This window comes from Trifolium pratense, linkage group LG4, assembly GCF_020283565.1.
Source record: "Trifolium pratense cultivar HEN17-A07 linkage group LG4, ARS_RC_1.1, whole genome shotgun sequence".
NCBI lineage: Eukaryota > Viridiplantae > Streptophyta > Magnoliopsida > Fabales > Fabaceae > Trifolium > Trifolium pratense.
Window position 1 is genome coordinate 25,901,534 of NC_060062.1, and position 24,086 is coordinate 25,925,619.

A 24,086-nucleotide genomic window follows, 5' to 3' on the forward strand; every position below is an offset into this window, starting at 1 on the left:
ACACTTCGATCTCCTGCAACTATGATGGGGGGTTGGAATCATTTGTGTCAGTACTGACCCCGAACCAGATTAAGCGGTCCAATGTGCCAAATCTTAGTGGTGAAAAAAAAAACGAATCACTCACTTTTGTTAAGTAGTCCAGTGACCGAAAGTTCCGCTCTTAAGATGAATAGATGAGGCGTCTGGAGTTCAAACTTCGGCCCTTACATATATAATGAGATTTTTTTACCAACTGAATTAAGCTCACATGACTAAATCACTCACTTTAAACGAGTTAGATTCAATTCTAACAACAAAATACTCCCTCCATTCCAAAATGTAAGTCAGTTTGATCAAATTACGCAAATTAAGAAATGTGATTAATGTTGTAGGGAAAAGAGAAATTATGAGTTAGTTTACAAAATTGTTCTTCATTAATGGTATAAGAAAGATAAATTGAATAATTGAAAGAAGACAGAGTAATAAATAATTAAGGGTATAATAGAAAAAATAACATTAAATGCTTTATTGGTAATGTAAAGTGACTTATAATTTGGTACAATTTTTTTTCTCAAAGTGACTTACATTTTAAAACGGATGGAGTAATAATTTACCAATTTAATTAAGTTTGCATGACTAAATCACTCCCTTCAGAGGAGATAAATTCAATTTTCACAAGGTAACTTGATTAAACTAGTTGAGTTAAGAATTAAGGAGCAGGAATTCAGGACTCAAATCCTGTAAAAAAAAACTAAATAAGATTGTAATACTAACAACTTACGTTCCTTATAAAAAAAATTCTGACAACACGCTCCAGTATTGCGCGGAACATGGGTAGGTCTTACCCAAAGTAGTTAGAATCACGCCAGCTAGGATAACCCCCTAAAATGGTCCCTATCCACAAAAACATTAAAAAACTCAACATAATACGCAAACTAGGACCCACACACACTTCCATTAACTCAAACCAATTCTCACGTTATAAATCCGCTTCTTATCTCTTCACTCACATCACTCACAAACCCAACACAACACAACACAACAACAATCTAGAACTAGCAAAAAGAACATGGAAGCTAAGGAACAGGATGTGTCTTTGGGAGCCAACAAATTCCCAGAAAGACAGCCACTTGGTATAGCAGCTCAAAGCCAAGACGAGCCAAAAGACTATCAGGAGCCACCTCCGGCGCCGTTTTTTGAGCCGTCGGAGCTGACTTCATGGTCTTTTTATAGAGCTGGAATAGCTGAGTTTATTGCTACTTTTCTTTTTCTTTATATAACGGTTTTAACTGTTATGGGTGTTGTTAGAGCTGATTCCAAATGTAAGACTGTTGGAATTCAAGGAATTGCTTGGGCTTTTGGTGGCATGATCTTTGCTCTTGTTTATTGTACTGCTGGAATCTCTGGTATATTTCTTAGCTAACTATTTTTTATTATGCTTTCACCTAAGTTTAATCTGATTAGAGGACTAGTTCTATCATAATTGTTTTCAAGTCTCTTTCGATCAAATAACAATAAAATTAATAATAAAGGTTAAATATGTTTTTTTTCTCTAATTTATAATTTTTATGGTTATTCATAATTTCTTATCAATTTTGATTTTAATTTTTTAATAGAGACTAAAATGGAATAAAATTTATGTAAAAAATTATCTTAAGAAATTTTAATTTTATAGGAATTAAATTAAATATATTTAATTAAGTTGATGATAGTAATAGTAATAAGAAATTCATAGTATATATAGTAGTAGTTTATTGTGGAATTGAGATAAGCTCACATAGAGCTAAACACAAAGAATAACATAAACTATGTGGTAGTGACAACACTAACACGCCTAACATGATAATGACATATTTCCTTCAAAAAAATGATAATGACATATTAATAATAAAAATAAATAAATTGAAGGATAAATATTCATAATAATTTGGTAAAATAAAAGGAATTAAATGTAATTATATGTGTACCAATATGTACTTAGGACCTGGGAATTTCAAGTTGGAACTCGGGTATTTGCACTTGATGGCTATCAAGTGTCTAGTAACTTTTTATCTTTAAATATAAGACACTTTTATAATCGACTAAGGAAAATGTTAACAAATGTCATAAGAAAGTAAGAAACAATTGTAAATATAGTAAAACTATCTTAAAATTTATGTTATCTTAAAATTTATGTAGTCAACTTCGAAATATTCAAAATATGAGATACTAATTAAGGATGCACTAATTAACTAGTATCTCGGGAAGACACTAGTTAGCATGACTCATAATTAAGTTAACGGTCCGAAATATGCACTTAAATGCATCTAATGTTAGTTTGGTCTTTGAATCTAGCTTTTATTAGTCAATTTTGGTCTAAAATGATTTAGTCTTCATATGTACAAGTTAGTCAATTTGTTCCATAAATTTTCTAACAAGACTAAAATTATGTGTGATGCAGGGGGTCACATAAATCCAGCGGTGACATTTGGACTATTTTTGGCAAGGAAGTTGTCCTTGACAAGGGCACTATTCTACATGGTGATGCAAGTGTTAGGTGCTATTTGTGGTGCTGGTGTAGTGAAAGGTTTTGAAGGTAAACAAAGATATGGAGATCTAAACGGTGGTGCTAACTTTGTTGCTCCTGGTTACACTAAAGGTGATGGTCTTGGTGCTGAAATTGTTGGCACTTTCATTCTTGTTTACACCGTTTTCTCAGCCACTGATGCTAAACGTAGCGCCAGAGACTCTCATGTCCCTGTAAGTCCCCTCCTAAAAATAAATAACATTCTATATACGAGAATCACAGTGATCTACGGTGATTTTTTAAAAAACTATGCTCAATGGTTTTTGCAAAATTACGTTGAGTCACCGTGATTCTGACATACCCACTATGAATAAAAATATTTAATCTATGAAAATATTAATTTTTACATCAATACTAACTAATTGCATATTGTAAAAAAAAAAAAAAAACTAATTAAATTTGTGGCTTATTTTATGAGTAGATTTTGGCACCTTTGCCTATTGGGTTTGCTGTGTTCTTGGTTCATTTGGCCACTATCCCAATTACTGGAACTGGTATTAACCCTGCTCGTAGTCTTGGTGCTGCAATTATCTTCAACAAGGACATTGGTTGGAATGATCACGTAAGTTGAAAATTTATAATGAATTAATTTCCTCTTTTTTTTTTTTATTTATTTATGTTGCAAATTTATTTATTTAATTTTTGAATCTTCTAACTAGTTTTTCTCGTGTGTTCATTGATTTATTTAATACAGTGGATTTTCTGGGTGGGACCATTTATTGGAGCAGCTCTAGCAGCACTCTACCACCAAGTTGTAATCAGAGCCATTCCTTTCAAGTCTAAGTAATCGAATCAAACGGTTTGTGATCAATCAAGACATGTTTGTGGGTTTCGTTTCATAATCATCATTATGATCCGTTTAATCTTATATATCATCCTTTTTATTTTTGAAATTTCAAGTGTTGTATTTGGTAACTTGTATGTAAATGTGTAATGTTATTATGAATTTATGATGATGATTATGATTATTAAGGTGTAGCATGTGTGTTGCATAATGGAACAAATCTCGTGATTGTGTATTTTGCCAAATCGCTAAATAAAAAATAAAGAGTGAATAGCCGAATATCTCATTGAAATTGTAAAATTCGTCAAATATCTTCATGAAAATTTCAAAATGTCAAATACCTCTATCTCTGTTTATTCCGTCTGTGGTGATGACATGGTCGTTAAATGTATATGTGACATTTGCCAATATAACGTTGCGTCACAGTGGCATAATTGACGCAAATTAAATTTCATTCAATTAACATCATAATTTTATAACTTGTAGTCAATTGTATCCTCGTAACTTGTATCATGATCAATTACCTCTATGATGTGACGTCACATTAGCATATGTCAAGTGTGTAGTTAACAGTCACGTCATTACCACATAGGGACAATTTGATAAGTGTCACTCAATTTCAAAAAATTATTTGACACTTCAAAAATTTTAGGGTAGTATTTTAACTATTCACTTCAAAAACAACACTCTGAGGTACCATATTTTTCATCATGTTCCATCGACGTTTTTTCCAATTCCAGTTTGAGTTTCTTGAAAATTGCTTTTTTGACCCCCCCTATTCTTCTCCCAAACCCCTCGTGTTGACCGTTTTGCCCTTGAAAAAAACCATTCGGTACATGAAACCCGAACCTATGTGATTTCGTCTCCTATAACCCGAAATATTGCTACGCGGGGAAAACGTATGGGCCAGAGGCTATAAAACATGTGTTCGGTAGTTACGAACCGAAAATTGTTTTTTTTTAATGTTTTGGTACTTACGAACCGAAAACGCTTCGGTTCGGTCTGCAGTTACCGAAGTGACCCTATATAGCCTAGGTGACAGAAAACACGAACATAATCAAATCAAAATCAACAACAGAATAAAAAGCAAGAAAATGAGAGAGATGAGTTTGAAATCTTACTTGTAAGATTGCTTTCGAGGATTAGCAGAGTGAAATGGAAGGATTAGCATAGTGAAATCGTTGTTCTACTGATGAAACCCTCAATTTGTGATAGAAACCCTCGAAATCGCCCTATGCTCTCCTTGCAAAATGTTTTGACGCAAATGATGAAGGTTTTGGGTTTCTGCTAGTATATTAGACAATTTCGGTTCGCACGAACCGAACGTTAGCTTGTTTGGTACAAACCTACCGAACGTTAGCGTGTTCGGTACAACCCTACCGAACGTTAGTGTTTTCGGTACCAACCTACCGAAATTGAGTTTTTCCTGATTTTGCGCCCTAAGATAGCAATAAAACACGCTTTCGATAGTTACAAACTGAAATTTTATCCTTCGGTTCGTATATACCGAACGATACTCAGACCAAAATCGAGGGTATTTTGGGATTTTTGGACGGTTTGGGAGACACATGGAAATTTAAAAAGCAATTTTTGAGTTTCTTTATCTACACTTGCGTTTGTTATCACTTGTTATGGTATTGAAATTTCAAATTAGGGGAGGGATCGTGAGGAAAGGGGAGTTGAGTTAGGTGGGGGCGTTGTTGTTACCTAACAGGCTAACACTAACATGAGACCATCCCATTCATCATTAATGGATTTCGTGTTGTACAATGTATAATGATTTTTCATCATACCGCAAGAAAAAAAAATTAGTACCTTAGTACAATTTGGTTTTGTTGCTTCATCAGGTAAATTTTTTAGTCAAATAGTTTATCGGTTAAAAATTTACCTTGGTAAATAATTGGGAGATTATGTGTTCGAATTTTGACTCTGCATATTAAATATAGTATTTCTATTAATTGAACAATGATCACAGGAAAGATCGAATTTATTTGCTTATCATAATAAAATAATACTAATTTTCATTTTTTAGTGGAGTTAAAGTGTGGTCATTAGTCCGTAAGGCTAATTTAATGATAATATCAATATTGTTAAATTCAATATTTTTATTGAGATCGAGTTTTTTTTTTTTTTTTTTTGTCAAAATTGAGATTGAGTTTAAAACTTTACAATTGTGTGTGTAAATTTGAGTGATGTTTGTCACTTTGTCTGCAAATAAAAATATGTGGTGATTAGTTTTTTTTTTCTTTTTGTAAATGTTGTATATTTTATGTGGTTATTTAGATTCAAATCCACTATTCTTAATGTGTGTTTAATTTGAGTTTTTACATGTGCATGTCACTTTGTTAAAAAATACTAATTGTTGAGATTAGGATAACATAAATAATTTGGTGATGCCTTTTTAATGATAATGATAATACTAGTAGAATACTTGTCAAACTTATCACCAGCTCACATTTGCTAATTAATTTTTATTGTTTTAGAATTATTGCCTCTAATCAAAGAGCTGTTTAATACTATTTGAAAGTAAATGAATGATGTTATTTATAGCTAACTTTTTTTTTTTAACACAAGATGTTATAGCTAACTTATCACATGGATATTGTCGCTATCACCACACTACCAGTCAATAGTTGTTTTATGTTTTTCGCCACATGGATATAGTTTGTAGGAAAAATTATTTATGCAATTTTTTTTTTTAATCAAACAAACGCATATCATTAATTATTAAAGGTTTAATATATAAGAGAATCATCTCAAATCTATGGAAGTTAGCTCAAGAATTGGTTGCCCTAGCAAGAGTATGAGCAACCAAATTCGCTTGCCTCCTAACAGACTTAACCTCAAAGTTTAGAAAAGACGACATAAAAATAACAATATCATGCACAATTGAAAGAAACTCAGAATGACCTCTATGCTTCATGTGAATAACATCGACCAACATCTTCGAATCACTTTCAAATTGAACTCGATCTAATCCTTTATGTCTAGCTTCATTCATAGCTAACAGTAAAGCCCATGCTTCACCCTTTAAAGTTGACATAATAGTAGGCTGCTAGTGTGTCATACCAGCCATGAACTGACCATTACTATCACGAAAACACAATCCCACCAAGGTTTTCCGTGAGCCAGTAACGAAAGCAACATCAACGTTGCATTTTACCCAGCCTTGATTTGGTTTTACCCACCTTAATAGACTTGGTTCTGTAGCCATACTCTCGGTGTTACACTGTAGTTTATGAACCGAATACCAATCACGCCAAGCATCAAAGGCCTGTTTATCGATTTGGCTCGGCATCTGAACATTGTCATTCCAATTTTTATCATTACGATTGTGCCAAATGCACCAGAGTAACATAGCCACTCTTCCAACAATATCACTATTCTCGTTGCTGCACAAAGCGAAAATGCGATCCATAGCATTAGTTTGCTGATACGCGATGTTATGTAAAACTGAAGAAAGACCAGCTGCACACGAATTGTCCCGAGCTACTGTGCAGTTGAAGAACACATGAAGCTCATCCTCAATCTCTTCATCACACATGGGACAGTTGAGACTACATTCCACTCGCCTTTGTAACAAACAATAACGTGTTGGAAGACATCCTCTACATAAACGCCAAAGTAAATGACAAGCTTTGTGCGGGGCTTGAGCTTTCCATATACCATATTCCAGTTACCCGCCACATGATACTTGTCACTACGTATAATATGACGCATAACTAGCTTATAGTCGGATTTCACAGAATAGCACCCATTCTTTTCCTCCTCCCCTCCTCCCATACCACTTTATCCTCCCTAACCGAGCCCACAAGAGGTGTCGCAAGAATGCTCTCCACTACATCCCTTGAAAATAAATTACGAACTTTAGCTATTTCTGCTGTCTTTTGAGTTTATTATGAGATTAATCTTCTAATCAAGAACAATGCACACAGTTTTTTCTTTTTTTTCTTGAGTGAGTTTTAATTGCGTGTGACATATATGTTCCCCCTGGATCTTTGGATAAGTGATTATTTTGCTCTATAGGTTATTTCTTTCTTCTTTTTTTTTTTGGTACATGCTCTATAGGTTATTTCTAATCTTTCACATCTCCTTTGTTTTATTTTTTGATAAACTACTAAAATATTTATACATGTGTTACACCATCTTAGTACATTATATACAGTCATATATAATAATGTAATTATATAAGTAATGTTAAATTAAATGTATATATTGTGGGTGGGGTCTTTAAAAACATCCCCACTTTTCACAAGCTCCTTTGCTGGGATGTTTTTACTCTTTGTGTTTTTGTACAACTAGCTGGCTTGATTTGTTTTGTAGTTCTTAGTAGTGATGTCTTATTTTGAGCTGTATTTTGGTTCTATTTTCTCTCTCTCAAATTTATCTGTTATGCTACTAAATTTGTAAAAAATTGCATTCTTCGCCTATTTTTTTTGGATCATTATTATGTTTCATCGTATGTTTTTAGAAAAATAATACAATATATTCATTTGAAGTAATAATTGTGAGTTTCTAAATCTAATTACATTCATAAGATGGAGAAAAGATTCTTTCAAGTAGAAAAAGAATTTGAGAAAATAATGTGGGCATTTTAGACCATTAAATTATAAATATAAAATAATATTTAAAAGAAATGGAGAAAATTTGATTAATGACTGAAATGTGAAAATTGAGAGAGAAAAAAATTTGAGAGAATACATTCTTTACTAAAAAAATTTGTCGAGCCCATGCAGATGGCAAGTTTTTCACCGCGATATTGAAAATAGAGATAAGGTATTGAGTAACCTTATTCCACAAAGGACCCGAAATGGGTGTAGTCAAAATGAGAATATGCTCACTTTTTTTTTTTTTTTTTACAATGATACAATGCTCACTTTAATCACTCTAACGATGTGCTACCTTTTATTAAGGATAAAATTGCGAAAGCTCACACACAATCGGAAGCGTACAATACCTTGTGTGTGGTGTGATGTAACTGATGATGAAATAAATAATTACTCTACTTCACAATTTTATTTAAATTTAATTATCTTTCACCAAAAGCGTATGTTTAGTAAAAAAAGATTTATTTTTGCCGCCCTACCTGTTTCTCGCGCGCCCTACGCGTTTTCATTTTTACCCTTCTGCTATTTAAGTAGAGGACGTTATAAAAATGAATTTTTTTTTAAAAATGCTATCCTCTAATTAAGTATCGGATATTATAAAGGTAGCGTGTTTTTGGTGGTATCCACTACCTAAGTGAGTAAATTCGTAGGAGGCGTGAGAAAATGAGCAGGGTGACAAGTAATAGTCTAGTAAAAAGGGGTGTAAGTCAAACTATACGATTTCGGCCCAGTGAAGCCTATGGGCCTACATAGGCCCATATAAAAAACCCTAACCCTCTCGGTACGGTGGTGACCCACACGAGATTGATTCTTACGGTTTCTTCCTCACACTCCTTGCTTGGTGCGTCGCGTGAACCAGCTAAACCGAGGCACCAAAAATGGCGGCAAGTAACCGCACAGTGTTGCAATTCTCGTCTTCAAAGACCTTATCCGGAAAAGTTCATCCTCTCGTTATCTTCAACATCTGTGATTCCTATGTCCGTCGTCCTGACCAAGCAGAGCGCGTCATCGGAACACTACTCGGTTCCGTTCTTCCTGACGGAACCGTTGATATCCGTAATTCATACGCCGATCTTCACAACGAGATCGGTGATCAGGTCTTCTACATATTCCTCAGCTTTATGTTCACGCTAATTATCAATGTTTCGTTGTAGAAGTGCATTCATTGTTCGAAACTAACCTAGATTTTAAGATAGAGAAATTAACATTTCAAATTGTAGTTATAACTTATAAGAAGCAACAAACGAGTGAAGCTGAACTGTGTAGATTATTACTGCGATTTTGGAAAAAACTTCACTTTGGAGCATGAACAAAAATAATGCCGTCACCAATGTTAGTTGGTTCAGTGGTGATTGAGGCTGAACTTGGTAGGGAGGACCACGGTTCGATTCCCGCAACAGAACTGACCCCAAACTAGATTAAACTGGTGGTGAAAGTAAAAAAAAAATCATGAACTCGCCCGCCAATTGAAATAAATGCAAAGTTCTAGTTTAGGAACTCTAATTTTAAATGAAATGTGGTGGATCAATATACATAAATTGTTGATAAGTTGATATCTAGAAAATAAAATAGTATATTTGATGGCAGATACTTGTTGCGTTGGATGTGTGGTAAGACTAGATGATAAGTGTCCATGTTACTAGATACACTCAAATAAGTCAATCCCTAATAGGTTCCTAATTCTTTGTGTATTCAAGAACTATTTTCCCTTTAGAAGGGAAAATAGACAACGTTTTTTATCTCTAACTACAGCAGTTCTGTCCTCAAGTAGGGTTAATTGTTTTTATGAAAAACAATTATGATGCTGAACTGTATGCATTTCTTAAGGAAAATGATAAAGTTAATTTAGAAACTAACTCTAATTGTAAAAATATCGGGTAGCATGTATATACATACACTGCATTGATAAGTTGTTTATTACTTGAGAAGAATAGTATGCTTCACAATTGATCCTCGTTGTCGATTAAATTAGTGAGATTTACAGTCTTACTTTTTCAATATTGGTCCATCTGTTGCTTATGAAAATGAACAAAATTGCATATTTCGGTTGTCTCAAAATAAAAAGGTTGAAAAAACTTGTCTAATTTTCATTTATATTTTCTTATAGGTTCTTTTGGATATTGAGTACCACCAGAATATGTTACTATCCCACCAAAAAGTGAATCCCAAGGAAGTTATAGTTGGATGGTAAGTCCAATTCTTTGAAACTTATTGTATAAATATAAAAATTCCTGTTGAACTTAAGTTAAAATTTTAAAGTTCTGTGAGGATAATTGATAAGTTTGGTTACTTCATGCAGGTATTCAACTGGTCTTGGAGTAACTGGTGGCAGTGCATTAATCCATGACTTTTATTCTCGAGAAGTATCCAACCCCATACATTTGACTGTCGATACAGGATTTGCAAATGGAGAGGGCACCATAAAAGCATATGTTTCAAACAATTTATCTCTTGGAGACCAGCAAATTGCTGCACAGTTTCAAGAAATTCCTTTGGATCTTCGTATGGTTGAAGCTGAACGCATTGGATGTATGTATTGTTTGGATTTCATCTTTATTATATGTTTGTTTCTGTTTTTTTACAAGCTCTATTTGTTTTCTTCTATAAAATAGTTGCAGAGAAGTTATTTGCTTGCTTTCATCAACTCATTCAGGGATGCATCCGAAGAGAGTAGTTCTTCAAATTTTCTTTTAATTGACCAATTGGTGATATTGCTCTAGGTTAGGTTTTTAAGAAAATCTTTCCTGATCAGAAGTATTTTGGCAGTGACTTGGTTTTAGCTCTTGCACACATAATCTAGATATCCTCGTACTTTGCCAAAAGAGCTAATCTAGACTCCCTTTTGCATCATCATATCCAAGAATGCCTGGCGTGTGAGGAAGAAATCGTAGGATCTTACTATCCGTATTACGATGTCCTGATTTATGATTCTATGATCCCTTTCTGAGCCTGGGCAGGATCTTGATTTTGACCACCTTGCCCGTGTGAAATGACGATTTCCTGAAAGCCTGGATGTTCATTTTCTTGTAAATAATGGGACTTAGATCATCTGCAGCCTTGGTTTTTGGATATGCACAAGGTGTACTGCAGTTGAAATCGGACATGTCATATTTTGTCGTTATATTTTAATCTTTTTCCACAAAAAAGTAAACTTTGATGGCTGAGAGAGATCATCATGATCCCGAGTAATATGTTTGTGTTGTTCCCATGTTCTTGGACCAGTTTTTGATGACTAGTATAATTACCTTTGGAATGAATCCCAAATTTATGACAATATACAGTGTTTTGTTAGAATGTGGTGCATTGCGGACATTATATTTTTTGGTATTTCAGATTGAAGTTCCTTTAGATTAAAATTAGATGTTTGGATTCCTGATGGTGTAAGAAGACATGTGGTCTCTTTTAAATCAGTTTTGAGTTGTTTTGCTGTATTCATGTTTTCTTCTTTGTTTTTTTCCCTTGGTTTTATTATAAGAATAATTTCATAGCCACCTTTCCTCTCTGTTCTCCTCTGTGTTAATAATTGTCATCGTGTATAGAAGATAGTGTCTTGTGTCTAGAGAGGAATGCCTCTTAGTTTAGATAGTGATCGAGTTCATGCAAAATAGGATGCATATAAATATCACATCTATAGTTAAGTTTTCTATTCATTGAGTCGTATTTATATACCATTTTATCATGGAAGAAAGCTATCAACAGTGTTTTATTTTTGACAATCAAAGCTATCATCAGTGTTGTATCAGTATAATTTGTGGCTTTGAGATGCCTATAATGGAACACAAATGTTCTTTGACTTGAATGATTAAAAGCCTGATTTGTGTTAACTTCTCGCATTTACAGTTGATAATCTGAAGTCAACTTATGTTGATAAAATCCCATCTGAATTAGAAGGGATGGAAGCATCAATGACACATCTATTGGCTTTGATTGATGACACCTACAAATACGTTGATGATGTGGTGGTATGCTGCTGGGATTGCTTTTTCTATTCATTTTGCTATTTGTTTTGTTGTATTCAACTTTTTTCTCTCATGACAGGAAGGGCGTGTTGATCCAGACAACAAAATTGGGAAATGTATATCAGATGCTGTAGGTTCCCTCCCCAAAATCCCCTCCTCGGCTTTTCATAAGCTTGTGGATGACAGCTTGGAGGTAAATTTGGTTTTGGGATATGTTGTAGTGGACTGATATGAGAATAATTCTTTTGGCCGTCAAAACAGTTTCTTATATTCTTGGTTTATGAACACGTCTTCTAAGGGTTTTGGGGCTGACGAGTGTTTAATGATTTTCAGGATCATTTGCTCATGCTATACTTATCTAGCATCACAAGGACACAGCTCAGCCTGGCTGAAAAATTGAACACGGCTGCTCAGATTCTATGATTGTATCGTGAACAAATACAATTTTGCTTAGGGAAGTCGTCATTATGTGATATTTCCCGAAACTTGGAATATCAGTATTTTGTAATTTTTTAATACCAACATAATGCACTTTTTGTTGAGTAGGTAATTTTGGTTTTTTGGTTCGAGGTTGCTTTGTAGTGGTTCACGGACTTAACTTATGTAATATCTAATGTCATCTTTGAAAAATTAGGTTCCTTTTGTCTGCAATCTTTGGCTATGCAATGCTAAATAGTTATTCTCATCCTACACACTTTTCTGAATTATGCAACACATGAATAAGGATATATGAGTTAATTTTGGTGGGATCTTAGAAGGGATGCCAGAGTCTGACCACTACTTAAGTACTTGTTGCTTTATTATAGGACAAAATCTTTGTATTGTTTGGGAAATATGATGACCTACTTCTTGGATCCTGTTTTTGTGAGTGCGGGAGTGCTTCGCAAGTATTTGTATGAATCAGAGAATGCAGGAAGCCGGGGACAGTAGTCTAAAGAAGTTATGGATGGACCAACCTTTTTTTCTTTAGAAACCTATTTGAAACTGGACACAAGAATGGCAGAAATGATCGACCTAGGGGCATGTCCAACCTAGCTATTTTCAATTGAGTGCTTAAATAGGTTATCTTAGTACTCATTACTTATCACTTGTTTTTATATTTTCATCCTAAATATCCCATTAGCATTTCATCTGTCCAATTCAACAACTTATAGGTCTCACTAATAACTTTATATCTAATTATAATCTATCAATACTAAATGTGCACTATGAGAGGATTTCTATAATATGCATCCTTAAGATTGAGCATCAAATCAAATAGTTACAATGATGAATGAGCCTCCATTGGAGGAGCCAAATAGTTATCTCCCTAATGAGTTTCAACCAAATATTCTCCTTAGGAGAGATACTACCAAAGACATGAGTGTCCACCATTGGAGTCGACAATGACAAAAGTTATAAGATAAACTTGTTTTAAAATTATTATTACATGCCAAAACTATCAACAAATAGGTCTCCATTTTCGACAGTGTGACAAGAGTTGAGTTCAGTAGAAGGAGTTAATCGCTAACCATGGTTCTAATCTTGACCGGGAATTATGTCCACTTTTAATGTTCGACGGTGTCGGTGTCTCAAACACATTTACCTTAGCTAGCTAGATCCCAACTAGCCCAAGAAACCAATGTAACAAAACAATAACAGCGTAAAAGTGGACGGAATGTTTGACTGTTGCTAATGGCCATGATCAACATATATAAATCGAACAATCACTGTTATTCTGTCTTTTTGTCATGACTCAAAAAAGCACATCCATAATATAAGGATCGTATATTATGTGTTTGTTGTATCTAACACTAGCTAACTAACATAAACCTATTCCAATTCTCTTTATTTAAGTGGTGCATGCAATAACCAATATGCAATATGATACCAAATACCATTAAGCCAAGTGCATGCTTAATCTAATTTTTAATAATTAATCTTCCGCATAGTAGGTAGTATTCTTAAAAAAGTAGCGACAAAAGTGGTGGAAACAAGAAAGTAGTAAAAGACACGGAAGATAAGGAAAAAGGTTGTTTCTTTCATTCCATTTCTAGCATTGGACTTCTTAATCACTATCCTATAACAATGCACACTAAAACACCTTTTGTTTTCTTAGATTTAATTTCTTCTTTTCATGAAGCAAACAGTACGCACTTCTTAGATACTTGGACAATTACAAAAAGACATAGGAAGCTAGCTAAAGGTAAGGTTCTTTTGTCAAAACCCTTAGTTTTGTTCTTCAAATCATTCATATACCTTAATTATGTTATTTTTAAGTTAGGCTGCGAGAGATGCTTTAATGACTAAACCAACCTAACCAAAATCCCAAAAATAAAGAATAATGGCAAGTGGCTCTCACAATTGTAGAAATAAATTTCACATAAATGGTGAAATACTAATCAATTTAATAAAGGTTATAATAACATTGTTTGTGAGAGCGATTACTTGAAAATTGTTGAATTGGCTAATGTTGGACGGGACAATTGCACATTTATGCTACGGACATCCTTCATATTATTGATGATTTGCATGAGATTGGTAGCACTACACTAGCGCATGTTCTTAGCGAACAAAATATATGCGCAGATTTTATGGCAAATGAGGGATTACATTCGAGGTGCTCTGCCCACTGAAATTGTCCACCGTCTGCTTTGGAACTTAGTTTCTATTTATTTCTTTTTTTTATCTTTTTTCTCTGTTACTTTATAACACCACAAAAAAAAATTCATCAATTTCATCCAATAAACAATTAGTGATACATTTTGTTCATATGTAATTATTATAATATATATTAGTGATAGTAACATTCAACAAACCAAATTTGATGCGCTTTCAGCATTTCAGTCTAGGCTCTGTTTAATATGCACAAACAAAATTGTCTTGCACCATATAAATTGTATTTTTTTACTCTTAGATCAGTAAGACACATCATATCTAGTGTGATTTATTGATTCAATGATAAAAATCAAATGTATACGTAACGAAGAGACATGTCATACTCGTGCAGAATAGAATTGGCCCTCAATCTAAATAAGTGTGCCTAAGCAAGTGTTTCTCCTCAATCTAATAACAAATTAATTCTTAGTTCTTTGTAGAATGTGGATAGCTGCCTAACATAACATACTCCCTCTAATTTTGAATAATATAAAGAACAAAACTTTAAGGTTGTGTGTAAATAATTTCATTAATCTTCTAGGTGTATTTATAAAAATAATATTATTCTCCAAATTAAATACCTTTTCTAGAAAGTTGTTTCATAAGAATAAAATAATTTACTATAGTTCATAAGACCTAACTCAATTAATAATGTTGATATTATTATAATGAATATTTTTATTTGGGTTTTTACTCGGTTGTGTGTAAATAATGTCAAAGTTTTAGGAATAAAAGTTAATTAAATGATATTTTAGGAATAAATAATGTTTATATTTTATATCATCAAACTGCTTTAAGATTTTACTTATAAAATATAATCAAATTTAAGATTTTAGGTTGCTTAATGCTTATTTTTAAAGTTTGAGTAACATGTAAACTCAACGGCTTCTGTCCAAAAGACGTAGAAGTTAGAGCAGGCAAGACAAACAAAACCTAGTATAATCCAATGCCATGTCAAGTTTCAAGAGACAAAATGACATTAGTGAATAGTTGAAGATCTTTGGGAATTGTAGAAAGTGCATGAAAGAATGTGGACTGTTTTTTTGTGATTACCTGTTGCTAATTTCTTTGTCCTAATTTAAGTACTGCCTCACTATTTAAAGGGATTATATGGGTCTTGTTAAGAATCCAAAAGCAGAAAGATTCTAACAAATTTTGTATAATTAATTTGTGACCAAGTTTAAAAAATGAATTAGATACATGAATTATGATAAAATATTTCATTTTTTGAATCACTAACATGTGCCCTAAAGAATTCATATAAGAGTTGAATGCATAAGTTTCAATAAAAAATATTTATTTTATTAATATGTGTTTTAAAGTCACATGTTAACATTCGAATTTGGACCCTCTCATGTTCTTTTGGTGCTGTCCTCTCTTTGTTTCTCATCTAAGGTGGTGATTCATAAAGAAGGAAAAGAAAATAGTTTTGAAAAGAGAAAAAAAATAATGAATAATTGAGATTGATGTTAAATGGAAACATGAGAGAAAGAGTATGAGATTATCGAAATCCGTTAACATTCTCCTTTAAATTTTACTAAAAGAGACTACAGGCTTATGAAACCAAAACAAAAATAATTGCACTTCATTAATATATATAAGTTCTGTCTATCACAAAATTATTTGAACATGCAAACCTTAACTACTCACTCATTATGGATAACTACTAAAAAAAACTGAGAGACATAATAAAAGTCCAATTTTTGCTTAGTAAATAATTATCATCACAATATACATTTAGTAAGTAATTATCATTTATTTAAAATAAATAAATATGAAAAATACAATATTCTTCAACTTGGTCGACATATTCTATCGGTCAATAATAAGAAAAAATGAACATGAACCAAAACAAACAAAATGGGAAAAAAAAAAAAGAAGAGACACAAGATTGTCCCCCAAGTTTCATAATTGAAAATTAAATCAATATCATGAGTCTATACTATGACTGATGATATTTTTATAACACATGATCGATCGACTCTAGTCTTCAAATCATATTTCAAATACTTTTGTAGGGTATGACAAATCTAAGAAAACCAATTGCAAGTAAGTAAAACATCTATTCAAGAAGTAATACATGTTCATATGTGGATGCTTTTTATGTTTCAATTTTTTTTTTTAAATTTAATTTCTTTTTATGACTTGTACTTTTAGGATACTCTTATAATTTTTCTAAACATTTTTCATTTTGTTTTATAAATCTAAATTTATTGAAAATGGTGTATTATCATGTTATATTTTCTCAATTAATTTGCCAAATGATGTTATCATATTATCTTTTTAGAGTATATATGAGATGAATTTTTTTTTCTCAACAGAATAGTTTTCATTCACAAGAGTTAAAAATTGAACTTATAACCATTTATTATATTTAAGAGGCATAAATCTCTTATCACATGAACCAATTTATCGTTATTCATACCCCTCAAACTTAAATATTTCTTTCTTCCTTAAAATGGGTGCATATTAAATATTAGAGAAATGATAATTCAACACAAAATACCGACAAAAATGTGACAAAAATACGGTTTCAAAATTTTTAAATATTTTTTTGGCATCAATTTGCGTGCAACATGTGTAAATAAGAACATGTCCATCTTTTGTCTATACTTTTTTGTGTCTAAATAACAGCTCTCTAAATATTAATTAAAAATATTTTGGCAGAGAATATATTTACCTCTGACCAAGTTCTTCATATTATTTTTTATTTTTAATGAATAATTACAACTACATGTTTCTTGTTTCACTGTTTTTGAATTCTTCCAATCAATTCTTTCTTTGATAAAATTCATTAACCATTTTTTTTACGAAAGATTGCTCATAATATTTCATTAACTAAAATATGTTCGATACAAGATCACCTTAACCACTTAATTCAATCTTAAGTTATAATACTCCTTCTCTTCAAAGAATAAAATACAAATTAATTATAACAACTTTAAACCATTTGTATATGAACTTTAGCGGACAACAACTTATTTTTAAAAACAAAATTTGTCTTAACTCACACGTCTTGATTGAATAATGGGATCAATCTTATATGTATGGTGTCAAAGCACTAAGCATAAAAGATAAGACATAAGACAATGAAAATTACACCAACATAGTAGAATAGTACAATCATGGGAGTAAGTGCACGCTTTACTGAAAAACACATTGTGTTGTGTCTTAGTATATGAACTCGAGGAAATTAAAAAACATTAAATCTAGGAGTTTAACTTCAATTAGTGAAACTAATATAGTCTTTGTTCCAAGACCAAAACGTTGAACAATGTCTCCTTTTGAGAATATGAAACCGATCAAATCCACATATAATAGTGCCTCACATTCCCTAAATTCAAAGCAGACAGAACGTAGAGTATATGAGATTTGTGTCAGTATTATAGATTATTCGATTGTTGAATAGTCTATGTAGTTGAGTTTACCTTTTATATACTTTAATTATGATATACACTTGAAAGTGGAAAATGTTATACATAGCGGATAAATCACAATCAATCGTATATAATTATATATTGGAAAATGCTAAACAGTGTCCCCGGGACACTAGTTAAGGATGTAAAAATAGTAATTTGGTATTGGAATTTGTGCAGCCAACTTCTCGAAAGTTTAAAAAGTATTATTTTTTTTTCAAAACTTTCTAATCTTGGTTTCCTTAACCAGTGCCCCGGGGGCACCGGTTAGCATGACCCTTATATATTTCACTTACAGATTTGTAAATTTTAGAGAGTATATAGATTATTCAATATATAAATTTAAAAAATAGATTTTGTTTATAAATGTGACCAGAATGAGTACCTCATTCTATGCAAAAGTTTAAAGAATTTAGACAAAAAAGTCCCTGATTTAAATTGCTTCAATGTAAAATGCTCTGTCACCAACGTAGATAGGCCACAATATCATTTAACACGATATTTCAACACATCTAAATATGTTATTTGACGGATGATTTATTTTGCCAGTTTCACATACGTCAAAATAGACCATCCGTCAAATAGTACAGTTAGAGATGTTGAAATATTGTGTTAAATAATATTGTGGTTTATCCACGTTAATGACAATATCATTTAACGCGATACTTCAACTCCTCTGTATGTGCTATTGAACATGGGACCACTAATAAGGAATATACCTGTCTACATTTTTTTTTTTATTTGCAAACCTAGCAAGCATGCTTCCATTGTGCCTTTATGTACTAGTATTATATAAATGCACACGGATTGAAATAAGTTTCATATAAGTGTTAAGTTCATCATAGTAAGAGAATCATTGTAACAAATACTAAAATTCTAAAAATACTGAAATATGGAAGAGAGCATGTCAGGCTTTTGCATGAGATCATCTGGAAGTAAAAGTGGGAGCAGCAGTGGCACAAAGTGTGGACGTTGGAATCCAACAACAGAACAAGTTAAACTTCTGACTGAACTTTTCAGAGCAGGGCTCAGAACTCCAAGCACTGATCAAATTCAAAAAATATCCAATCAACTTAGTTTTTATGGTAAGATTGAGAGCAAGAATGTGTTCTATTGGTTTCAAAATCATAAAGCTCGGGAAAGACAAAAACGTAGGAAGGTTTCTTTTGATGATGACAAGGATGTCTTCATTCATAGAGATCACAACTCTATCAATGCTTCAACACAAAGTAAGTTACAAATAATTTACTCATTTAGTTTTGTTTCATTTTTGGTTTAAAATCAATATTTCTATTAGTATGTAATATATTATGTACATGTTTGAAATCACAGTGAATTTAACGAAAGTAATATTATAAATTTATAATGCTATTAAAAAAAATAGTATGATTTTGTTAAAGCTTTTAAGGGTGCATTTGTTCTATTAAAAAAATAAGGAACTGAACATGATAATTTCAGTTGTACGGTGTTTGATTTTAAAGCTGTTTATGAGACTGGACAAATTGGGGCTAAGGGAAATTTTTGTTCCTCCACTTAACCACGATCGTGCACAAGTTGTTTAAAATATCAAAATAACTTTTTGTCCATCAAAGATCGTACATGTCAAAATGTATTCAATGCCTTAAACTTTATATATCCTGTGTTGTTCTGTTTAGTACTTACATTTTGAAGATCAAACCGGACCTTAAATGTAACTTTTGCCAAAATCAAAATTGCACGCTATGATTTTGTCAAACTAGATATCAATTTAAAATGCAGGAAAGATATAGTACTATTGCTACTAACTAAATAAGGGTGAAGTAAGTCCTTGAAAATTTTCTTATGCATGTTTATTCAATAACCATATGAAACTTCATTATAATAAGCTTGTGATGATGACTAATTATATGTCTATGATATTTCTTTTCTTTTCATATTGCAGGGTTTGTTGAGATGTACTCAGAGCCTGATAGGGTGATTGAGACTCTTGAGCTTTTTCCATTGAACTCATTTGGTGAATCAGAACCATCAGAGAAGCTGAATATGCATATAAATGAATGCATGGAAAATAATACAATGTTTGCATACACATGTACAATGGGAGAACAAATGGAGCATCCACCATTAGACTTGCGGTTGAGCTTTGTGTAAAAGAGACTCAAATCACTTTTTTGATTATATTACTGAAAAATGTTTAGGACTATCATGGATGTAGCTTTAAAATTAATATTTACCTAGTGATTAGCCTCTCATTAACGGAAATGTTATAATTAAATGCCTTGATATTTGACTACGAATCATAGCTGAACCGACAGAAATGTCGAATCTCAATCCCTTCAGTTTGTGTGCATGAATTTCTAATGGCCTGTCATTTCATCTATATACCAAACAAAAATACCTTGATATTCTACCAACAATAAATAAATGGTTCAGGTAGTAAACGTCTTGAGCCCCTTAAATAGGTGGTCAAATGTTCGATTATTGGCAGCTGCGTATGGAAAAAATTCAGTTGAGAGGGGAAGAACTTACCTAATAATTATATGCTTCACTGATTTTCCGACAGAAATTAGTTATCCCTAACGACGGTGAAAATTCATATGACAAAAAAAATATGCCTTCATATTATATTGCATGCCTTATGTAATTTAGTATATTATATGTTGGATAAGATTGTATTTGGATATTGAATATAAAGAAGAATTGGGATTCTAATTATTGTTAAGAGTCCCACAACGGTTGCGAGATGACCTGAATGAATGTTTATAAGCAAGAGACAATTTTTACTTTACAAATCGGTTTTGTAAGGATGAGTTGGACCCAATACTCATTACAAAGATGGTATCAGAGCCTCTCCACGATCCGTTGGGCCACCTGTGATCAGGTTTCCGCTATCGGGCAACCCACCGTTTATATCCACGCACCAAGCCCAATAGTGCAGGGCGTGAGGGGTTTGTTAAGAAGTCCCACATCAGTTGCGAGATGACCTGAATAAGTGTTTATATATCAGAGGCAATCCTCACCTTACAAGCCGGTTTTGTAAGGATGAGTTAGACCCAATACCCAATTCTAAGATGGTATCAGAGCCTCTCCACGATCTATTGGGCCACCTGTTATCAGGTTTCCGCTATCGGGCCACATACCGTTTATATCCACGCACCAAGCCTAATAATGCTGGGCGTGAGGGGGGTGTTAAGAGTCTCACATCGGTTGTGAGATGGCCTGAATGAATGTTTATAAGCAAGAGACAATCCTCACAGTCACATAACATGTCTCACCTTGGAAAGCATACTTGAAGATTACTTTAGTCTACATTACAAATTAGTCATACCTTGGGTACGTTTACAAATATTTGAATATCTTGAACCATATTCACACATAAAAACAATATAATGTGTATACTTCAAAAACATTACTAGGTATCTATCTAAGTTGGGGAATGTCACATCTTGTTATTCACGACTTGATCCTAATTTTGTTTCGTAGAAAGAGGTAATTTGGATTAATTATGGAGATAAGTTGGGTTAACCTACTGGTGTTGGCTCGGGACCTTGGAGTGTGCTCCGATTTAGGTCTCAAGTTTGATTTTATTTGGTGTCAATTTCGGTGGGTTAGTCCATATAGAAAAAAATACTCTGACTTTAAACGAGATCCCCGCAAGTGGACGGTCGGATTGGTCCCTTCGAATTAGTTGTCGGTCCTTGAACTAGATAACGACATTTTTTTTTAAAAAAAAGTACTTTCACTCACGTTCACGTGAAATGAAGTTAGCAAGTCATGTGCAGGAGAAAAGAAAATGTGCAATAATCTTTTGAACATTTGTTATATTAGGGGCTGTTTGGTTTGGAGGTTTTGGAGGAGAAGAGACCGGTTCCTGCATAATATATACGATATCTTTGTCAATTGTGCTAAGCTCGCAGACATTTATGTGTGAATATTCTACTACGATGATATGCAAATTATTTGTGCAAATACAAGATGATTTATGGATGACCTTGAAATCGTATGTACTCATTCAACACATAATGAACATAAAAAATGAAAAAGATACAATACATATAACTTGTTTTCATTGGTTGATGGATAAATACCCTCAAATTATAAAGAGAGTAGTTTAGAAGAAAAAAGCCTAAATTAACACCTTCAAATTCACTATTATCTGACTCACTACACCGTATAATATTTTTTTTAGGTCAGTTCCCCCCGATCGCATCGCAGTTGCGGGGGATCGAACAGTGATCCTTCCTACCAAGTCCAACATCAATCACCACTGGACCAAATAACGATCGATTATTATTTATTTTATTTTACATGTGTTTTGTTCCTACCTATTTTTTTTTACGGTACCTAATTTTTTTTTACAGTACCTCATTTAATCACATATCATGATGTTTCGTTTATAATATGAAGCAAAATATAAGAAAAAGATTTTGATAATTATTCTGATCTACTACTACTAATTCCATCTTTATTCTTTAACAACGGTATATTATATTAATTTAAATGCAGCACTACTCTTTTCTTTCACCTTAAAAAACCTCAGCTCTTGCTTAATATCACAAAATAGAAACGGTGAAAGACACAATTGGATAAAGAATTGATCCTTAAATTGGATAAACAATTGGAGAAATTTAGCTTAAATTAATCCTTAAATTGTTCATCCTCCTATTATCTAACTTTTTTTTTTTTCAAACTGTTGGATTAATTTAAGGATCCAGTGAAACATTATTAGCACTTGTATTATCAACAGTTACACAACAAACTTTTTTAATCCCCCATTCTTTCAAGCATGCCTCTAAACCCTTACCAATTGTTTCCCCCTTATGATATGAAATCAAATTAAAACTCAATATTTTTTTTATTCAACACCCACCCCTCATCAATGTAATGACAAGCTACAACCATGTAATTCAAATTTTGTACCGATGTCCAACAATCGGTGGTAAGAGAAACCATTTGTTTATTTGCAGACAATATGCTCTTTAGCTTCTCTTTCTCATCATTATATAAAAGCATGCAATCTTTAGCAACAATGAAGAAGTCAAGCTTGTTTATAAATGTTATATTATTATTAATTATTAATATCAATACTACATGACATCTTCCATAATCAGAAATCAAAAATCACATGAGCAACTCTTGAGATGAGAGTAAATCGAAACAAAGAAGCTTGAGAGTAAATCATAAATAAAAAATAATAATAAGCTTGAGACGAAATCGAAACAAAAAGGTGTTTGGAGGGACGAGAACGGAGAAGCTTGAGGTGAGATTGTTGAGAGAAGCTCGCGCAGCGATTTTGTGGCTGAGAACAAAAGTATTGATGAGTTAGGTGCTTGTTGTTCTTCTTGTGTTGGAGTGATAACATTCATAGGAGGAGACATCGATTCACTTGTTTGTAGAAGAGTCAGCTTGTGTGCTTATTGAAGTACAAAAGTATTTTTACATCGTATTCACGGGGACTGGTGCAATATCGGTGACATTCAACAATTAATATTGTTTTAAGTATAAAGCAAGTAATTTGTTTATAAACATCCAAACTCACAACACATATAAATTCAGCAAGAAATAACACAGAGACAAAGCTATTGGGATTAGATATTGTTAACTACTTTTCTAATGCAAACTCTTTATCGATTGTATACTTTTTAAATTTAAAATATGCTCTCACCTGTCGTTCACATACGTGTCCGTGTCCAGAGCACGACAAGAGATCTAATGTATTCATCAACCTCCGATTCCTCGAGTCGTTAATCAATACACTAGCATTGAGATTCGATAGTGTACGTGAATGTGAACCTAACACTATCCCTAGGAATTAACATTCCACGTGTGAATTTATTTCAGTTCCTTTAAGTAAAAAGTCTATGTTTAGAGTTTTCTAAATCAAAATATCAATTTCGGAGTTTAATGTCGAAAAACATTAAGTACAGAAATAAACCATCAAACTCAAACTCAAACTCAAAGGGTCTCCAATCCTTTCTTTTCTAGATAGTTTTTTTTTTTTTTTGTTTCTTCTACATGTACCAAAAAAAAAGATCTCCAATCCTCTTTTGTACTTAAAAAAAAAAAAAAAAACTCAACTCAAACAAGGTTTCATATTATATTTTTTAGACAAAAAAAAATAGTCTATAAATTTTAGTTCAACCGATAATGTCAATATTG

The 24,086-nt window shown here is 32.6% G+C and overlaps 3 protein-coding genes across 3 annotated transcripts; all 3 read left to right on the forward strand.

Moving 5' to 3' along the window:
• The first annotated feature begins 943 nt into the window (after window positions 1-943).
• LOC123920452 (probable aquaporin PIP-type 7a) lies at window positions 944-3,621 on the forward strand. Its single transcript, XM_045972705.1, has 4 exons — window positions 944-1,385; window positions 2,420-2,718; window positions 2,967-3,107; window positions 3,240-3,621. The coding sequence occupies exons 1-4, from the start codon at window positions 1,049-1,051 to the stop codon at window positions 3,330-3,332; spliced, it is 870 nt and encodes a 289-aa protein (XP_045828661.1). The 5' UTR covers window positions 944-1,048; the 3' UTR covers window positions 3,333-3,621.
• Window positions 3,622-8,727: 5,106 nt separating this feature from the next.
• LOC123920454 (eukaryotic translation initiation factor 3 subunit F-like) lies at window positions 8,728-12,585 on the forward strand. The gene is made up of 6 exons (XM_045972706.1): window positions 8,728-9,033; window positions 10,044-10,123; window positions 10,236-10,465; window positions 11,777-11,898; window positions 11,975-12,088; window positions 12,229-12,585. Exons 1-6 carry the CDS (start codon window positions 8,815-8,817, stop codon window positions 12,316-12,318), a joined length of 855 nt encoding a protein of 284 aa, XP_045828662.1. The 5' UTR covers window positions 8,728-8,814; the 3' UTR covers window positions 12,319-12,585.
• Window positions 12,586-18,800: 6,215 nt separating this feature from the next.
• Window positions 18,801-20,251, forward strand: LOC123920455 (WUSCHEL-related homeobox 5-like). Its single transcript, XM_045972707.1, has 2 exons — window positions 18,801-19,177; window positions 19,870-20,251. Exons 1-2 carry the CDS (start codon window positions 18,841-18,843, stop codon window positions 20,076-20,078), a joined length of 546 nt encoding a protein of 181 aa, XP_045828663.1. The 5' UTR covers window positions 18,801-18,840; the 3' UTR covers window positions 20,079-20,251.
• Window positions 20,252-24,086: the final 3,835 nt, after the last annotated feature.

Coding starts and splice junctions, on each gene's coding strand:
- LOC123920452 (XM_045972705.1), top strand. CDS start 1,049: ATGGAAGCTAAGGAACAGGATGTGTCTTTGGGAGCCAACAAATTCCCA. Junction 2,719..2,966: donor CCAGAGACTCTCATGTCCCT/GTAAGTCCCCTC, acceptor TTTTATGAGTAG/ATTTTGGCACCTTTGCCTAT. Junction 3,108..3,239: donor ACATTGGTTGGAATGATCAC/GTAAGTTGAAAA, acceptor TATTTAATACAG/TGGATTTTCTGGGTGGGACC.
- LOC123920454 (XM_045972706.1), top strand. CDS start 8,815: ATGGCGGCAAGTAACCGCACAGTGTTGCAATTCTCGTCTTCAAAGACC. Junction 10,124..10,235: donor AAGGAAGTTATAGTTGGATG/GTAAGTCCAATT, acceptor TACTTCATGCAG/GTATTCAACTGGTCTTGGAG. Junction 10,466..11,776: donor TGAAGCTGAACGCATTGGAT/GTATGTATTGTT, acceptor TCGCATTTACAG/TTGATAATCTGAAGTCAACT.
- LOC123920455 (XM_045972707.1), top strand. CDS start 18,841: ATGGAAGAGAGCATGTCAGGCTTTTGCATGAGATCATCTGGAAGTAAA. Junction 19,178..19,869: donor TATCAATGCTTCAACACAAA/GTAAGTTACAAA, acceptor TTCATATTGCAG/GGTTTGTTGAGATGTACTCA.